The sequence below is a fragment of the Protopterus annectens genome, chromosome 9.part0, assembly GCF_019279795.1.
Source record: "Protopterus annectens isolate FY-2018-M chromosome 9.part0, PAN1.0, whole genome shotgun sequence".
Classification (NCBI taxonomy): domain Eukaryota; kingdom Metazoa; phylum Chordata; order Ceratodontiformes; family Protopteridae; genus Protopterus; species Protopterus annectens.
The window spans coordinates 983,941,081-983,961,688 of record NC_056743.1 but is presented as its reverse complement, the minus strand read 5'-3'; the positions used below and the strand labels follow the sequence as shown (position 1 = coordinate 983,961,688).

The following is a 20,608-nucleotide window of genomic DNA, read 5'->3' as shown; positions in this document are numbered from 1 at the left end:
TTAGCTCTTAATCTGATAATCCACCTAGTTTCAGAGGTCTCTGTATGATTCCTTATATCATCACCTCTCTCATTAGGAATAATTCTCTCAATAACTGAGAACATGAAATTATGGTCATTGCCTTCAGAGGACACATGTTTGGCTAACGCATTAGTGGCAACACCATTCCTAATATTTAATGTGTTCCCTGATTCTAAATCTTAGCTGTCTGTCAGTCTTGCCCACATAAAATGCAGAACATTTCTGACAGACAGCCAAGTAGACCACATGGTTTGTGTTACAGTTGGCTGCTACACTAAAATCATATATTCGGTTAGTGTCTGGATGTGTAAATACATTCTCATGATTTATGTATATGCATTGATTGCATCTACCACAAGGAACCGTCCCTTTTACTCTTGCCATATCTTGTCCCTTATTATGATGTGGATAGCATAACATCCTTTTACAAAGATTTCCTGTTCTTAAATATAAAACTTGGATTTTCCCCTACAACTTGTTTGATTTCTGGATTCTGTGTTAATATATTCCAGTTCTTTTTTATTACATTGGTTACTATATTCACATCGCTGGTAAAATAAGTAGAGAATCTAACAGATTCATTTTTATGTTGAACGTAACCTGTTCTATCATTATTGGGCATTGAAAAATATGGCTTACCTATACTATCTCTCCATGAAATAGATGCATCCAGGATACCTGAGGTCATACTATCAGTGTAACCCCTTTCATTAAATCTGCGTTTCAGACTAGTTAGTTCTTCCTTAAATTCATCATCCCTGGCTGTTAGCCTTGAAGTCCTAAGGGTTTGCCCTTTTACTACATTCTTAAAGATATGTCCTGGATGCATACTGCTTCTATGGAGTAAAGTATTTCTATGGCATTTCTCCCTAAACAACTTGGTGGTTATCCCATTCACATCATCCATACTAATCATTACATCAAGAAATTCTATTTCCTGTCTAGAGTATTTCATCTCAAATTTTAGAAAGTCAGTGCTGTTATTAATTTCTGTAGTGAATTCTTTTAACATTGCATCATCACCACTCCACAACAGGAAGAGGTCATCAACAAACCATTTATAAAATTGGATCTGGGGCCATCTTTCATTAGTAAGCACATTCCTGTTTTCCCATGTGGCCATGACGAGATTGGCATAGCTATTTGCGCTTGCTGTCCCCATGGCCATACCATCTTTCTACTTATATAACTTACCATCAAAACTCAACACATTATTGGTTAAAACTAACTCCATTAATAAGCATATTAGATCTATTTTCTTTCCATCACATGTCCCTTCTTCCAGCAAATATTGTCTTAACAATTCTAATCCGGTTGTATTCGGAATACAAGTAAACAACGAGCATACATCTAGTGTTACTAATAGAAGATCTCCATCTTGTCTTTCATATGCATTATTAAACACATATAGGTCCTGCAAGAATTGCTTAGAGTCTCTTAGAATATTCCTGTTCTTATTTACTAACATTCTTAAATTCTTCTCAACATATATGGAGATAGACTGTAGACCAGTTACGTCCTGACACTATAGGTCTTAAAGGAGGTTGATATACATCCTTATGGATTTTTGGCAGACCATGTATGCTAGGCACTAGAGGTTTTTTTACCTTAAAGTAATCGTATAGCTCATTTGAGATGGTATTATCTAATAAACAACCATATAGTATCCCATCCAATCGTGATAACATCCCCTCCATATCAGCTTGGCTGATATTTTCATATACAGAAGTATCCTGCAGCATTTCATACATCGCTGCGTCATAATACATTTTATCCATTAAAACTACAGGGCCACCTTTATCTGCTTGCTTAATGATAACATTTTTGTCAGACTGTAATTGTTTTAAAGCATTCCATTCATCCTTGCTAAAATTGGAGAAAGTTTTAGTTCTGTTTTTACCATTCACATTTTCAAATATTTCATTTTCACAAATGTTAATAAAAACATCAATAACTGGATGGCTGGGTGGAATAAATAAACTAGGTTTCTTATATACATTAACATCTTTAGGCTCACCACCCTGATTTTTAAAAAGCATTTTTAGCAAAACATTCCTACCAAACATGTGCAGATCTAAAGTGGTATCAGTTACCTCAGTCCGTTGTGATGGAATAAAAGAAAGTCCCCTTTCCAATACATTTCTTTCATGTTCAGTCAGATTCCTTGAGGAAATATTTAAAACTATACTTCCTTTCTCCATGCCTTCTAGTATACACCCAGGGCTGGAGGGCTTGTAGGTATTTTCCTTTTGTTGCGGTTCATGCTGTATGACCTGCCTCTCTGTAATTGTCTCTCTGAAGTATTCAGTTTTATTGGAAATGTGTGAAAAACCTGTTTTGATGTACCTTCTTGTCCATCATTTTGTATTCCTGATATGGCTTTCTTTTGTTGCACTTCCTCGGTGGACTCCAGCCTTCGCCTCTCTTCCACTTTTTCATTCGAGTGAACAAAAGTTGTTGACACTAGCTCAATGGATTCCAGCCTTTGCTTCCCTTCCATTCCACCATTTAAACGAGCTGTTGAAGTCATCGCTAAAGGAACGCTAATAGTTGGAGGAGCGTTAGATTTAGTTCTCGCTCCTAAATTCCTCTCCTCTCCTCTTCAAAACTCTCTATAGTGATGTCATTGCGTTGTTTAGCGTGCCCCCCCCCTCATTGTTTAAGGTCGTACCTTCATAATTGCTAATTTTGGGCCATACAAAGATGTGCCCTTCCTTAAAATCCCTTTTGCTGCCATTACCTTAACTCCTTTGCTAATTATTTCTAGTAAATTCCTGCCCCCTCTTGTCTATTCTCTGTACCCCTTAGTGCAGTCATCCCCATTGGCAAAATCTCCTTTTTCCATTCTTATGTTGGTGTAATTCTTAGAATACCTTCTGCTACTTTATGAATATAATGTTCTGTCTGGGTTTTTTTTATTTTACGTAAGGATCTGCATTGAAAATCCCACTCTCTCCTTATTTCTTGATTTTTCCCATTTTATTATCATCTCTTTCCACTTTGAATTAAAGCTTTCTGCTTGTGTCCTATTTAAAATATTTTGTGTGCAAACTCAGTTTTTTTTTGTTTGATTCAACCTTCAAAATCTTAACCCCTTTCAGGTACAGATTCTGTCTTGCATCCGAGGCCACATGTTTTTAAAGATTATGAATGCAATACCTATCCTCCACTATTCAACCTCTTAGCCTATTACAGCAGGCAATAAGAGAATGAAGACATGAATGAATGATAAACAGCTCCTCAAACCTTGCTGTTTGACATTTCTCCATGTCTTCTTTGCTCCTATTTACATTAACTTAATTTCATGACTTTGCATATTTTTTTCTTTCAGATTTCTTGCAGTGTCACTTATAAACATATTGAAAGAGGCTAGCTTAGGTACTGACCTCTTTGGTACCCTATTGATTATAACTATCTTTCTCTACAACGATTATGCCATAGTTTCCTTGCAGCTGAAGTGAAGATGACAAGTGGGAACTTTCTATACTTTCTGTTACTCTGAGTCTTGAAAAGCAGAGTCATATCTGTTCCCTTCCTGATGTAATAAAACCTTATCTTCCCCAAGGATCTTTTAAAAAGTGTACTTGCCAGTATCACAAAATGTAAATCATGTGGATCACTGCTACAGTAGCATTTGTCATGACTTGGAATTCACTGCAAGTAAACATCTGCCCAGTTGACCCAATGTCCAGAGCTGTGGTTATCCCGTGTGCAGTGATTTCCTCCCCATGTCAAAGACATCAGAATGACACTGCTTAAAAGGGGAGAGTGGTTTGAGCAGTCCACACTATCTTTAATTCTTTTTGCCATAATGAGGACATTTGGTCATCAGTTCATCGCTGCCACCAAAACCTTCTTAGAAAGTAACAAGTACTCTTTTGGAGATATTATTTCTAATATTTCTGACGTGTTTTGATAGCTGTTGTGCTATGATTATTTTGTGATTTGTGTACTATACCTAAAGCTAGTATTATTGCAAAATTAGATAAACATAACATAACGCCCTACATTTACTTGTGGATTGCAAATTAGCTATCCAACATATCCCAAGTTGTAGAAATTGTCGGTAACCTCTCTGAACATAAAATTGCAACTAGTAGCATACCAGTGATGGAGAGTCTTCTCTTCCAAATTTATTTCACAAATAGCCATGCCAATACCCAAAAGGTGTGGTTGACCGAGTTTGCTGATGACTGCAAACCGGGTACTGTTATCCACTTATTCACTGATATTAGACACTCCAGCAAGGGGTATAATATACATATACTTGGTGTACTGAATTCAGTCTCACCGTAAGTGCAGGAAAGTACAGCATTGTAGCATTTGTCAAAAAAGCCACTCCCACCCCATACGTTGTAAATGATACTCCTCTTCAGGCGGCTTTGGTAATAATATACTTGGGTATTTAATGCAGACAATTCTTTCTCTCTCTCTGTCTCTCTCTAATTCTGTCATCATGTTTCCAACATATCAGGAAATTCTTCTGTATGGCTGAGTTAATTCCCAAAGGAGTATTGTCGAGATCCAGAGCAGTCATCCTGCCACTGTACTCCTCCTTTATCAAACCCCTCATGGAATACAGTGCCCCACTTGTTATTTACAAACCCAACCATTTTACTCAACATGAAAGACTCCAAAGATTTTTAACAAACAAAAAAAGCCTTCAATCCTTCAACTCGAGTATCCTGACAGATTAGCACAAGTCTCCTTATAGTTATAACTTAGTGTCCTGCCAGTTGCTCCAACATCATGTGTGACCCTGTTTTCAGGTCATGAAAGACCCAATCCTGTCTGACTTCCTGTTTCTTTGTAAAACCAGTGTCTGTACAAACACCAGCACTAGGAACATAAATATATACCAACAAATAAAGAGGATTCTCTGGAGGGATAGCTTCCTATGATTTGTGGCCCTGCACAACTTGGGAGGAAGAACTATTTTTGTGGCTGAAAAGGATAACAAGAATTTTTATTTTTAAGTGTGTCTACTTAAAGGTGTATATGAACAGGCATTGTACTGTCCCCAAGATTGCTTGCCTAGTTTTTTTCCTTAATTTCTATGTATGCTATTTTTTTTTTTTACTGCAGTTTCTCTGTTTGTATTTCTATGGCTGCTAATGTCCCCAGAAAAATATATCAACAGGTGTGCTTATGCAAGATCTCACCAAACGACTTCCACCTTCATTGCCATTTCATTCTGAGAGAGGATCACCCTATAGATAAGTGCAGGGAGTTCTTGGATTTTAAATGCAAAGTGTCCAAATGTACAGCTACAGATGTGAAAGCCTTTCTGAAGCACCAACAGTTACTATCAATACAGTAAGGGATACACATACCCTTGACATTGCCAGTAAGGACATCTTCTCTTAATCAGCCTAAAAAAGTCAAAGAAAACTGCTGCTGGAAAATGGAAGGTCTCAGGAAAGTTGAAACCATTGAAGTAGGCAGGATATGTAAAACCAGTGATGCAGGCAAGGTGCAGGAGACCTCAGAGACCCTATCAGTCCCACACAAGCCTGAAGATTCCAGTTCTACAAGGCACCAACTGGTAAGCCCCCAGTTTCAGCATCTGTAGTACAGCCATCTTCCAAAGCTGCCAAAGAGGTCAACAGTAGGCTAGTACCTTGTTTTGATGATCAGGCCCCAGCTGTTGATACTGCAGGGTCACAGATGGATGTCAGCCACCAGGCATCTTTTGTGGACCAGCATGCAGTACATTCCCTGTTAGAAATACCCAAGGATATCTGCTATTTTCATGGACCAGATGTTGAGCTTGTCGGCATTCATTGCTGTTTTTGCTAAGTTTACCACCTGACCACTTCCCCAGTCACACCAGCTTGACTATCTTTGGATTGGGCATCAGGTCCTGGGTTGTTTGTCCCTCCAGCATCTGCCTTGTCAATACATTGCTAAATATCAAAGAATTAGTATCCCCTATTTCAGGCAGCTGAACTCAGGACTTTTGGTATCCAGGAAGAGAATTTTTTTTATTCCAACCATAATCAGACTCTGAGGGAATGAGGAAGAAAACAGAGACTTGGCATACATTTCACAAATTTACTCCAGGGTTATAGAACTGATAACAAAGAGTGACTGCCAGCCTGCTTCTTACCTGAGTATATCTCTTTCAAGGAGCCCATAAGCCTAATGTAACAGCATTTTAAGTTGGATTCAAAGGAATTATCAGATTCCCACAAGAGGTACTCAGGGCTGTTGAGCATAAATAAGCCCAAATCCCACTGCCATTACTTTGTTCCAGACATTTGAGTATGCTATTTAGTATGCATCCCTGGAGCTCACAACCTCTCTACCCAAGAAACATGACTGGTTCTGCTGAATGAAAAACAAAAGGCTAGGGATTTGCATAAACCCCCCCCCCACAGACCAAGCGATCATCATGTTCAGTATGAGGAGGGGCTGTAAGCTGATGCTCATTAACAGTACATTGCCTAACAAAGAATGCAAGTTCCTGGTTCATATTGCAAATCGTTGTCCACTTCTGCAGCTTTGAGTATCTCGGATGAAATATTTTTAAGCAATTTTCAGAAAATGCAGACTCTACTGAGGACACTAATGGAAAGATGAGATTATCTTAACTTCTCTTGACTGTATGACAGAATCCTACTCCATCCCCCTCAAACCAACCCTGATAAGAGGAAGGCTCATTTTGTCAAAGATAAATAGCTTGCCGTAACCTTGGATACTTGGGTAAAGGAGCTGATATCTACAAGTTAAAAAGGTGGCCCTTGTAGTGTGGGTTATAGATAAACTTTTTGCCTGCTCTACTGCAGAGAAAAGGGAAAGCTTTTATTTAGAACGGTTTCTGTCTCCAAGAAATGACTAATCTGTTGTAGATCTCAGCCTTAAGTGAGTTTACAAGGGTAAAAAAGTTCAATTTGTTAATGGTGCAGGCTGCATTACCCTTGTTAATGCTACATGCACTAATGGTAACCTCAAATATGAAGGACATCTGCAGCCACATTCCCCATTTTACAAGGCCATGGGAGGTTTCTCAGGTTTAGACAAGAGCACTACAACTTTCAGTTCACCTTATTGCCTTTGGGGCTTTCCACTGCTCCAAGGGCATTTAAAAAATGTGTACATCCCCTGGATGACTGCTTGAGCTAGACCCCATCCTGGGTGAAACCTCAGACAGCTCTAAATCTGATCATCTGCTGTTTAACAAACATGAGGATCTCTAGAAACAAGCAAAACTTGAGTCTGTCCCCCTCCAGGGTGAAGGCATTTCTAGAAGTAGTCATGAACCCTTGAGAAGGCAGACTATTTTTTCCTTAAAACAAGCTCTCTCTTCTCAGCTTCTCTTTCCTAAATTTCTCCATGAGGCACCACATAACTACCACGTAAGCCCTCCGTGCTCTCATATCAGCCTGAAATCTGATTTTCTCCTTAATGAAGCTGTACATGAGAAGGTTTCGTTTGTACCTGTGGAATCTATGGCTACAGCAGCAGCACTCCTTGGGCATAACCTTACCTGTGATCCCTTGCTGTCCACAACAAGTTTCACTGATAAGGACTGTAGGTATGCCATTTCTCAAGCCCAAACCACCACTCAGATCCAGACCATGAAAGCTTTATTCCTAGGGTGGGGTAGTGGGTGCACACATCTCAAAATATAGTTTGGGGAACTGGTATCACAGATACAGCACATTGTTGTTAATCAGGTGTTGGCACTGATTTATTAAATCTTGCAATTTTTTAAAGATATCCTGAAGCTAGTACCCTCACTGTGATGATGGACAACACAGCAGTGATATGTGGTTTATCAATGAACAAGATGACCCCCTTACCTTTACCAGGTATGTAGACTAGGTAGTAGCGACTTTGCATGGAAACTGGCTCTGCAAAAGAACTTCCTTTTCAGGCAGTCTGCATGTCCTCATAGCTGAACAAAATAGCAGGCTGGCTGAATAGATCAAGAAGTCCCAATGAATGTGCACTGGGCCGAGGGGCATTTAAGAATGCCACATAATGGTAGGGTTGTTCTACTTAGACCTCTTTTCCACTCAATCTATCTGCCGTATCATGAGGTTCTGCTCAAGATTCCCTTGCAAGCAGGCTTGAATGATCAGTAGTTTTAGAATCCACTGGAGAAAGTAGCTCCTGTATGCCCTTCCTCCCATATTATTGACTTCCAAAATGTCGGTGAAAGTCAGAAAGGGCTAGACAGTTTTAACTCTGATTGCCCCTTTCTGGCCCAGACAGCATTGATTCTTCCTTTTTCTGCATCACATAAAAAAAATACCCATTGACCCTTAATTCATTGTAACCTGCTGACCCAGCTTAGGGGTACCTTACTGTAGCCAAATCTTACCAGTCTTAGACATCATGTAGGATTTGTCCCCGATTCCAAAATTAAAGACCTTTGTTCAGAGTTTCTCTCTCTGTATTGATTTGATGCCTGCAAACCTACTTTCAGGAGATCACACTTAGGCAAGTGGAAAAGATTTTACTTGTGGTGAAAAGTCCAAAGCACTGTACCACAGAAGGCGCTGTTTAACAGGTCCTCACTTACCTAAAACACCTTTTATAATGTAATCTTAGCCTGTGCCCCAGTAAAGTCACCCTCTCAGCAGTTTCTGCATTTCCTACCAATGAAACCCATGTTGCCTTCTTTTTTCAGTACACAAATTATTCTTGAAGTGAATGCTGCACCTTACCTCACCCAGAAAAGAAGTGGCCATTCCATAATACCTGAAGTTTGCTCTAAAGAAGCTGGCATTTCACCCTTTTTAGCCTGCTGATCATTGTGCCTTTAAGATCTTGGCAAGGATAACCATGTTTTTCCTGGTCGCTGTTAACATCTCTCCATAGAGCATCTGATCACCAAGCCCTGAAGGCTACCCGCCATATACTCTATTGCATCATTGTAGAAAAGCCTTCAGAACTAACCTGTTTTTTTTGCCCAATGTGGTTTCTTAACCTAGCATTGAAACAGACTTTCCATTTGCCAGTCTTGCTTTCGCAAGCCCTAAAACAGAGGAGATGGACTTCTGCATTCCCTGGATATCCACAGACAGCTAAAATTTTACATGGCTAGAATGAAAAAAATGGAGGAACCCAGATTAGCTTTTCATTTCTTTCAAACAATGAAAGCTGGAAAGACCTGTATCTAAGCTGACATTATCCATATGGCTAGCTAACTGCATTGCCTTTTCTTGAGATTATCATGGTAAAGCCTTAAAAGGAAAAGGAAAGACTCATTGTAGAAGAGCAAAAGGTATCTCTGCTGCCTTTTTCTGAAATATTTCTGCACAGATGTTTGTGAAGTAGCTTTCTGGATCATCGTCCATACCTTCTCTAAGCACTGTAAGACAGGCCATTTTTCAAGCTGGAGGTTTTTGAGATGGTCTGTGTAGGGCATCTGTTTGAGGCCAGTAATCCTCTTTGTGAGGTATTTCTGCGGCCTTTCCAGTTGTTGTAGATGTCTTGTGAGGTACATACCAAAAGGGGTGTTGTACTCTGTAATGGGTCTAATGAGTGATGAGTAGAGGGGAACAATGACCTCTTTTTTTCTGGATGAGAAACCTTTTGTGATGAGGTGTGCCATGTAGAAGGATTTCCTGATTACTGTGATGATGTGATTATCAAAGGAGAGACTACTGTCCACCTGTGTCCCAAGGTCTCTTATCACACTTTCGGTGTTAAGTATACTACCGCCTATGTTGTAGTTCATGGGTACAGAGTTTTTACCAAAGGGGATGACAATGCACTTTTTGGCATTGAGCTTGAGGCCATGGCTTTGACACCAGGCATCTGTCTCAGTGAGGCCCTTTTGTAGGATGTCCACATCGTTAGGAGTTTTGATTATGGCTCCTAGTTTGCAGTCATCTGCGAACTTCGTTAGCCAAAGACCTTCTGTGTTAGCCTGTACTTCAGAGAAGTAGATACCAAACAGGAGAGGGCCCAGGACTGAACCTTGTGGTACTCCACTTATCACTGGTCTGAAGTCGGATTTGGAGACTGCTGTCTCTTCTTCCATGACATCAGGTCGTCAGGGGTATAAAACATGCAGCCGATGCCATTACATCAGTCTTTCTTGCCGCGTGGTGCCCCAAAGTAGAAGCAGTTCGCAAGTGCCGGTCGTCTGACTCCTGAAATTTTCTTATTCGAGTTTCAGAACCAAAGTCTTCAAAAAAGCGAAGTACCCCATTGGGGGTCCTTTTTCTTGCTCTTAACCGATGTCAGTAAAAGTTAACAATTGTCTTACCTGTGGAAAGCAAATACCTCATAAAGATTTTCATTCATACCACATTCATTGCTTAGGCCCAGACCACGACATCCATCGCTGTCAATTTTGTGCCTTATTCAACCCACAAACTATTCATCGTTGGTCTATTTTTGCAGCAAATTATTTTGGTACTCGGTATAACTACCCAGAAATGGCTTTGGTAAGCTATCCGACTACCGATATTCCGAAAAAATGTAAAGATAAAGACAGAGACAGACCGCATAGATCCAAAACTGCTGACGATGCTTCCGTTAAGCTAGTCTCCAGTATGGTGGTACTCAGTGAGGCACTTTTTCAGCCCCTGATACCCGCTACTTCAGATTCTCAGGCCTCTACTGAGACCCATTCGGAGTCCAGTATGCCGCGAGATGCTTCTTCAACTATGGAACCTGTGGATGTCTCTACCTTGGAAGGGTCCGGAGCCACTGTGCAGGCACCAGCTTCTGAGGGTGTATTCAGGCCTACAGACTTGCATTTTAAACCAATGCCATCTTCTTCATCCAGGCCTAAAACTCGACCCACGCCTAGAAAACCGATGTCCAAACTGCATGGTCAGGCCCATATGCCTAAAAAACAAATGCTTAGAATGGCTGAAGACCTTATTACTTTAATCAGGGGAAGCCAGCCTTCCCTCTCTAAGAAACCTAGAACTGATTTTCCTTCTGATTCTTCTGATAGGATTCTGATATTTCTGTTTTTTCTGATTACCAGGATTTGCCCTTATCTACCTATGAGGATTCTGATGAAGAGGATTCCATTCCCTCTGCTTCCACTACAGAAGATTTTTCTTTTGGTGAAACCTTGCACACTCTTAGGAAGCATTTCTGTTGAGAAAGTGAGGATTATTCTGACTCCAAAAAGAGGCTTAGGGAATTCTTACTCCTTCCTCAACTCAGGCCTTTAGCTATCCCTCCTGTTCTGGACATTGTAGATGACGCTTTCTTGGAATCTAGCCTGTCCCCAGACACTTTACCTCCAGCTCTCAGAAAACTTGACAGGTATTACAGAGTACCCGACTCTCTAAAGTTCCTCTTCAAGAATCCTACTGCGGATCCAGAGATCATTTCCCAAGGTCCAAAGGGCATTAAGGCTACTGCTGCCAAAAATCCTACCCCTTCTGATAGTGATTCTAGAGCCTTGGATAGATGGGGTAAGAAGGTATACATTTCTGCTGCTTTGACCATTAAGGCTTTAAATTGTCAGTTTCATATGTTAAAGTACCAGCAGCATATTATGGGACTACTTAAACAGAAAATTATGTTGATTCCTGACTGTGCTGAACACAAAGAATTACAGGATTTAGTGCATTCTGCTGCACAAGTTGGTAAACATACTTTGCAATGTGGTTTTGATTCTTTAGAAGCATCTTGTAGGGCTGCTGTCACTGGGTCTGTACTTAGAAGGCATGCTTGGCTTAAGGAGCAAAACTTGCCAGATCATGTTAAAGCTAAATTACTGGATGCTCCCTTAAACCAAGACCACCTGTTTGCCAATAAAGCAGAAGAAGTCCTCACAAAGATGGAGGAAAAAGCTAAATTTATGCAAACTGTTAAAGATTTCCTGCAAGTACAGCCTCCCAGATTTGGTAGGCATTGGCCTTCAAAGAATTGGTCCTTTCCAGTCTCTTCCAGGCCTTCTCAGTCCAAACCCAGGAACAGCAGATCACCTAGGTTACAGTCTCAGGCTACGCACAGGCCTAAGCAGTGGGGGGCTCCCACTTCCAAAGAAGGAAGTAGTAAGACACCCCCCTAATGAAAAATGTCACAATGACTTGACCTTAACCCTTCCAAGCCCTGCTCAACTGCCTGCTCCCTTAGGAGGAAAGCTCGCCCTGCATGCAAAAAACTGGGAACTCATAACCCAGGACAAATGGGTTTTAAATATAGTTTTCCAAGGATACAGATTCCACTTCCACACCCTACCAACCCCAAACGATTGGCCAGACTTACTCCCAAATCAGTGGGCAGAAGCACAACAGCAGGTTCTCTCTCTTCTAAGTATCAGGGCTATTCAACCTGTCCCAGCAGAAGAAAGGGGACAGCTCCTGGTGTCATATCCTTGACCTCTCTGTTCTAAACACCTTTTTGGTAATCCCAAAATTCAAAATGCTAACACTTCAACAGCTGCTTCCTATGCTAGGCAAAGATGCTTGGTTGGCAACCTTAGACTAAAAGGAAGCTTGCCTGTACATTCCAATAAGGGAATCTTGCAGAAAATACCTACGCTTTAGGGCAGTCTCCATGTACTATCAGTTCTCTGCACTTCCCTTTGGCTTATCTACTGTGCTCAGGGTATTCACAAAGTATCTAGCTCCAGCCATTGCATTTTGCAGAGAAATATTCAAATATACCCATACCTGGACGATTGTCTGATTCAGGCAGAAAACCAGGACTTGCTATTAAAACATCTGGCATTCGTAAAGGAGCTTCTCACCTCACTGGGGTACACCATAAACGAAAAGAAATCTCACCTAGTACCCTGCCTACAGATTGTATTCCTGGGAGCAAGCTTGAACACAACTTCCCAGATGGCTTTCCTCACTCCAGAGAAACAAGTTTATTTGACAGCCTACTTCAAACTACTGGCCACAAAGACCCAGCTATCTGCAAGGAAAATTCTGCAAGCCATGAGGTTCATGGCCTCTTGCATTCTACTAGTTCCATATGCAAGACTGCATATGAAGAAACTACAATGGTATCTAAAAAGTCTATGGTGCCAACATTCTCAGAACCTGGAATCAATGATTCCTATCATTGCTTGTATAAAGACAGAGTTCCTTTGGTGGGCAGAGGCCTGCTACCAGAACAAGGGGCTCCCTTTCACTCTACCCCTGCCGCCCAAACCCTAACAACAGACGCATCAGACTATGCATGCGGGGCTCACTTGGCAGGGCAGTGCATTCAGGGCGAATGGAACCAGAGTCAGATGCACCTGCATGTCAACCAAAAAGAAATGTTAGCTGTGCAGAATTCCCTGACAGCCTTCAAAGACCACATCCTTCCAGGACAATTATTGGTAAAGACAGACAACACTACAGTTATGTGGTACATAAACAAGCAGGGGGAACCCACTCATACCCTCTCTGCAGACTAGCCATGGCTCTGTGGAATACAGTCTTGAGCTACCAAGTACACCTACAAGCTCAATTCCTGCCAGGCAAGCTAAATTCACTGGCAGACGGCTTAAGCAGAAATCTGATGGACCCACATGAATGGAAACTGGAACCAAAAATATTTAACCTCTTGAGAAACAAATGGGGGACTCCAGAGATAGACCTGTTTGCCTCCCTTCAAAATTACCAGTTGGACAAATTCTTTACAAGGACTTCCCACAGTCAAGCTTGGAAAGTGGATGCCCTGTCCTTTACCTGGGAAAGCCTCTTGGTTTATGCCTTTCACCCTCTGCCTCTCCTCTCGAAAGGTTCTGCTAAAGATCAAACAGGACAAGCCAAGGACAATAGTGATTGCACCAGACTGGCCATGCCAGCATTGGTACCCCCCTCTTGTGCAGTATGATACTGCTAGAACCATGGCACCTACCTCAGACACCTTCCCTGCTGTCCCAGCAGGCTGGCCAGATTCTGCACCCTCAGCTTCAAACCCTGAACCTTGCAGCCTGCCTAATACCTTGAGCTCCCCAATAGCATCCCTCAATAAGCAGGTGCTAGATGTCATTCTGGAAGGAAGGAGGCCTAGTACTAGAAAATCTTATGCTGAAAAGTGGAAAAGATACTGTTCCTGGAGCCAGACTCAGGGGATGGGCACAACAATGTCCAGCTTACCTCATATTCTTCAGTACTTAACAGAAATGTTCCACAAGGGCCTATCCTTCTCGTCAATTAAAATTCATGCCTCTGCCATTTCAGCACATTATAATACTGAACCACCCCTCTTCTCTCACCCCCTGCTAAAGCAATTCCTCAGAGGGGCCAAAAATTTAAGACCCCCCCAGGCAAGCTACTCCAGCCTAGGACCTTAACTTTGTATTGGAAAAGCTCACTCTCCCTCCATTTGAACCAGCTACAACTGCAGAGTCGAAATTCCTTTCTTGGAAAACAGCCTTCCTTCTAGCCATCACTTCAGCAAGAAGAGTGTCTGAATTACAGGCCCTCATGGCAGTGGAACCCTTCATTATCTTCCATGCAGACAGGGTTTTCCTCAGGACTAATCCTTTTTTTTATGCCCAAGGTGGTGTCTAGTGTGGCCCTAAATCAGTCCATTCATTTGTCTACCTTTTTCCCGAATCCACAAAACAAAGGTGAGCGAATACTGCACTCTTTGGACGTGCACAGACAACTTAGATTTTATTTGGACAGGACTAAACCTCTCAGAAAATTTGAACAGCTGCTAGTTGGCTTTGCTGCATGGGCAGAGGAGAAGGCCATTTCAAAGCAAACCATTTCTAAATGGATAGCCCATTGCAGTCATTTCTGCTATAAACACCATGGAAAACCTACCCCACAGGGGATAAGATCACATTCCACCAGGGCTGCATCTACCTCTACAGCCTTCCTCAGTGGAGTCCCTACCAGGGACATCCTAGAAGCTGCTGCCTGGAGCTCTGTACATACCTTCACCAAGCATTACCACATGCCTATTCTTTCTAAATCCAGAGCTGGTTTTGTCACTGCAGTCTTACAGGACTTAATTAGCTGGTCCTGATGCTCTGTGACTTCCTCCTCCCTTCCTTAGCTTTGGGAATCAACCCAAATGTAATGACTACAACAGTGAAACATGAAGAACATAGTACAGTTGTGTACACTTACCATAAATGTAGAAGTTCGAGTGTATTCACTGTTGCAGTCCTGGTTACACTCCCTCCAGCCCCCTGACTTCCCTTGGCTCTACCTTTCCTTCTTGTTTGGTGTATTTGCTTTTTGATGGAGGTGTAACATAACATATAATTGCTTCCCATTATGAGGGCACCTGACATCTGTGGCAAGAAAAACTGATGTAATGGTGTCGGCTGCATGTTTTATACCCCTGACGACCTGACATCATGGAAGAAGAGACAGCATCCGATGCAGGAATCCAAGACTCTGGTATTCAGGCCGGCTGAGGGCTACCTGCAGGCAGATAACCCAAATATAATGACTGCAACAGTGAATACACTCGAACATCTACATTTATGGTAAGTGTACACAACTGTACTTTCTTTTGTCCCCCCCCACCCAGCTCTGTTGTTCTTTAATCATGTAAGGAGCACCATGTAGCTGAACTCTCTACTGAATACCTGGTGCACCCTGCATATGAGAAGCACATGGTACTGTTCTTTTGTGCACCTTAATAACCCTGCTGAACGTCCACACTGAACACATTTTTGAGAAATACTACAAATAGCCAGCGATCGAAATGGTGGAAAACAATAAAGGTTTCCAACATGAACTTCCAGACCTTTCAGGCATTTTTTGAAGAGGGGGGCTGAGAAAAAGTGGAATGGTAGCACTTTAGATTAGTGCTGGCCTTTCCTTCACATGAATGGAATTTCGCTAGTGAGTCAGGCGGGCTAAATGTTGGATGATGAGGAGAAGAGAAATAATGGGGATACTAGGGAGTGCCAATACAAGTAATACACTACAAACAGGAATGCTGTAAACAGGCCTTGTTTACCAAATACTGCGGCCTAATGGACACTGTCTGACAGATCACTTAGCATCATCATAATGTTTAACTATGTGCAAGACAGGACCAAATTAAAGGAAGTTAAAACAGCGTGAGTGCAGAGAGAGACAGAGGGAGAAAAAAAAGTAAAAGCACCCAGTACAGGCAGTTAGGGAAAAGCAAGTTAGATTTCTAGATAAAGGGATGAGGTGTGGAAAAATCAGATCTTGGGTTACTTAATACTCCTCCCTCACCCCCTTCTGACCCTGCACAGCCTCAGGTTGTCCTCCCTTGCTTCCATACTCCCTCATCTCAACCTGTTCTTCAAAATTAACTATTGGGAATTCATTCTGCCCTTTTACAACCAAGTTAGTGCCACAGCATTGCCTTGCCAACATCTAACATGGGCTATTATGTCTGTCTTTAAGTCTAGTGGGACATAGTAGGGGCTGAAGGTGCTGAGACCTCCCAAGGAGTATTACCAGAGGTTTTGGTTGTAATGGTTGCTAGGGATGGGAACTGTTTGAGTGCCTTCAGGAGCTAATTCTTCAGACCCAGGAGTAGTAGGTGAACTATCAAGTTTGAGGGACTCCTCTGTCTTCTCCTTTGGCATTCACGTCTCCTGTTTTTTTTTTTCTTTTTAAGGGGACATCTGTGTTGCTTTGCTGCTGTGACTCTGCAGACATGGGGATGACATCAAGTCTCTCTAGTCACGTATGTATGGAGGTCGCTTTCTGCATTCTTTTAACAGTATTGGGATAAAATCCTGACAATTCTGACAGTTAACAATGCTGTGCTTTAGAGTTAAGTAGTATACCCACTGGTGAGGAATCTGATACCTACAGGCACACCTGTTAGTTTTCTCTGGGACAGACATGCCCCATACTTCTGTGTACAGCATTTGCTCCTCCAAACGTCCATTATAGCACAAACTTGAAAAGGAAAACCATTGTACAAATTTGTAATAATGTAGATAGAAAACTTTCCCCAATGAGGTGCTTATTATCTTAGTTGTGGACCTGAACTGTCTCTGGACTGAGACACAATGTCCTGATGTGATCATAAATGCATCAAGAAAGAACTAAAGATGGTGTGGGCAGATAGCACATATATCAGGTACATGAAGATCTGATGTAAGGTGGCATTAGCTGGGACAGGGAGGAAAGGTGCTCAGCTCTGAAAGTCAGGCTGGAAAGTGAACTCAGCATGTGGCAGAGATCGTTATTTTCTGACTGCAGTAGTGGCCACACTCCAGTGTTTACTGTTATGGTAAGTCACCGGTATAGCTGCAGTTTCTTTGTGCTGAGTAGAATGAAATATGCTGTGTCATTCCTGTGGATTGAACAGGATAAACCACAACTATGCAGATCTGTCCATCTGTCTGTTAAACACTTAACAGCCATGCAAGTTCATCTCTATAATAAGTATTTAACTTCTTTTTAAATGTAATGAAGGGAGGCCTTGTGCAAGGACTAGGAAAGGAGAGGATAACATAGCAGGCAAAACACAGAAGTCAGAGTGCAATGGATCCAGAGCCCAGGCTTAATTAAGTTACAGCTTGTTCTTTTCTACTGTGACCTTTGAGCATTACAATATGAGGTTGTTATACTGTAGAGAGAGTGATTTTGTTTTGTCTCTCATCTACAGGTTGGTACAAAATCATGTGAGAAGGCACTCCCTATCACCCTCCGCGAGCAGTGCATGGAATGTGACCACTGCCCGACTTGCTTGTATGCAGAGTGATGCCTTCTGAAATTGGGCCCACTGGTGGTGATAGGGTGGAAACAGTAAATTTTACCTTTATCTGTTTTTCCCAGTTCTTTCTGCAAGAGACTGAGAAAGTTCTTTCAAGCTGTCTGATTACATCTGGACCTTCCTTGGCCCAGTATAGATTTTAAAAGTTCTGAAACACAGAATTTCAAGACCAAATTTCGGAAATGTTGGGAGTAATTTTTCTAACCCTTGACCTGTGGCAATTCGGGTAAAACTAAGCAGGGCTGAGTAGGAGGCAAAGCCCTCTGCATGGAGGTGAACCCAGACCCTTCCTTATGTAGACAGAACAGCTGTTAAAAAGATATTTCTCACATCCTTTGGAGTTTTGAGCTTCAAAACATGTGTTGGGATATGTTAAATTCATTTTTAAAACAAAAAAATAGAAGGCATGTTAATTAATGTTAAACTTTACATTTTATAAATTGATCTGACAGTAGCGTGGCATATCTAGTTTGTTTTGTCAGGAAGTAATATTTTTACACTCAGATATTCCTAGCACCACAGCCAGGAGGTTCGCTTTGTTCATTATTTTCAGAGAGCCAAAAAAACTGTGATAAGATATTGTGTCCATGGAACTGTCTTTTGCATATAAGTTGTGCTATATATATATATACACACACATATCAACCATCCCATCTGGGACAGGAAACATCCATGTTCTTGTCTCTTCCATGTGTTAGGTCTGTCTCCCATTCTTTCATGTCCTATGAAGAAAATAATACAGTAACAGTTTGAAATGCCAGGACCTGCATGCGTGAATCCTGTAATAGGGATACTGAATGGCTTGACAGAATGGACTTGCATATATACCAAGTCAGAGGTCAGAGGTGGCCATTTGTCAGAATGTTCCCTTTTCTCTGTGGTATGGTGATCTTGAAGTTTATATACGTAACCTCTGGTATGTGGGGGGGGGGGCTCACCACAAAAAAGAAGTTTAAAAGAAAAGAGCAACGTACAAGATTCACTCTTCTCTGGATTTTCAGCATTTTTTTTTTTTTTTGTCTCTTGGCACTTGATGTTACTAGTGCGCGAGCATTTCAGGGGACAAATAATTCTCTGCTCTTCTTTAGGTTTTAGCAGATAGAAAAGCAGAAGTCGTGTTGTGCAGTTTTTCTTTTTTTCTCTGATGTATTATACCCACTACATTTATACACCCCCATTTCATCCCACCTCTTTATATCTGCCATGCTGCATCCAGTCTGGAAAAAAATCTTTCAGCAATCAGTTTGTGCCACTCTAATTTTTGTTCCTTATTCCACTGTAAGGAATACTTTTTAAATGCATTGTCAGTGTTTGCTCTGAATGGAGCACCAGTGAGGGTAAGTGAATGGAGTACCAGTGAGGGTAAGTTAAGTGAATGGAGTACCAGTGAGGGTAAGTGAATGGAGTACCAGTGAGGGTATGTGAATGGAGCACCAGTAAGGGTACGTGAATGGAACACCAGTGAGGGTAAGTGAATGGAGCACTAGTGAGGGTAAGTGAATGGAGCACCAGTGAGGGTATGTGAGTGGAGCACCAGTGAGGGTACATGAATGGAGCACCAGTGACGGTATGTGAATGGAACACCAGTGAAGGCAAGTGAGTGAAGCACAAGTGAGGGTACGTGAGTGGAGCACCAGTGAGGGTACGTGAGTGAAGCACAAGTGAGGGTACGTGAGTGGAGCACCAGTGAGGGTACGTGACTGGAGCACCACTGAGGGTATGTGAGTGGAGCACCAGTGAGGGTACGTGAGTGGAGCACTAGTGAGGGTAAGTGAGTGGAGCACAAGTGAGGGTACGTGAGTGGAGCACCAGTGAGGGTACGTGAGTGGAGCACCAGTGAGGGTACGTGAGTGGAGCACCAGTGAGGGTATGTGAGTGGAGCACCAGTGAAGGGTACATGAGTGGAGCACCAGTGAGGGTACAAGCAGTTATTGCTGAGCTGTGAAAACTGCAGGAGTGACTAATTCTGGAGTGCTGTCTTATATACTTCCTGCTGTACATAGAGGAGTATCTGAGCTCCACTGCATGTTTCCCCAGGTTGGGCAAATACACTGTTGTGATCACAACAGCAGCTGATTTTGAAAAATACTGTAGACAAATTTACATAAAATTAAATATTTTTTTTTCTTCTTCCAGCTGAAGAAAGGCAACAAAGCACCCAATCCTGTTGCAGAGCTTTATCTGGGAGGAGTACCTTACAAGACAAAGGTAAATACATATCACAGACAGAATTTATTTATACATATATATGAAAAGCACAGCAAGATTGTGATATTTGAGATGTAAGGAAAAACAGGTGATAGCCAATAGAAAAAGTTAACTAAGTGACCAGGTATGCATTCTGAAATTTAGTATCTGATTTCTGTGAGCAGAGGGGGTAGACTTAATTGTGTTTTTTTTTTTTGTATCAGTCCAGTCTTGTAAAAATTCTCATGCCTGTGATGTTGTTTTACTTGTCCAGTCTTCTGATAATTTAGAGTAAATGTGTACAGCTCTTCTGGAGGACATATCCTTAACCCCTGTAGCAGTGGTTGTCAACAAACCCATTCCCCATAGCAATGGTTCTTATACTTTTTCACATCATGGCACTCTTAACAGTGTAGAATTTTTGGCATGGCATCCCTGTTGTGAAGTAAGCTGAAACTAAGATATTTTGCTCATTATTCAGAGTTAAGACACAAACTACAATGTTACTACAATACAACATCAACAAAAGCATTTAAGCTAAGTTATGTACTATGCTGTATGTAGAAAATGTGGGTCTGTTTTGAAGAAGAAAATTTCTGGATTCACGGCAAAATTGTTTAAAGACAAACTCTTAGCTCCTGTTCTGCAAATTTCACTTCAGATCTCAGTTTTCTCTTGATTCGAGTCATGCAGGGAGGACCTGATTAAAATAGTTAAGAAGTGGCAAATGCCAGCAGAATATCAAAAACTTGAGATATCTTCAGGTATTCCTGGCCAGTTCAAGTTTACTAAATTTCAT

At 41.6% G+C, this 20,608-nt stretch overlaps 1 protein-coding gene across 1 annotated transcript in view; it reads left to right on the top strand.

The window, feature by feature from the left end:
• ESYT1 (extended synaptotagmin 1) overlaps positions 1-20,608 on the top strand; it is an 869,597-nt gene that overhangs the window by 646,262 nt on the left and 202,727 nt on the right. Inside the window, exon 23 of the mRNA XM_044083745.1 lies at positions 19,759-19,830. Within this exon, the coding sequence (XP_043939680.1) occupies positions 19,759-19,830 (72 nt within the window). The remainder of the gene's footprint in view (positions 1-19,758; positions 19,831-20,608) is intronic.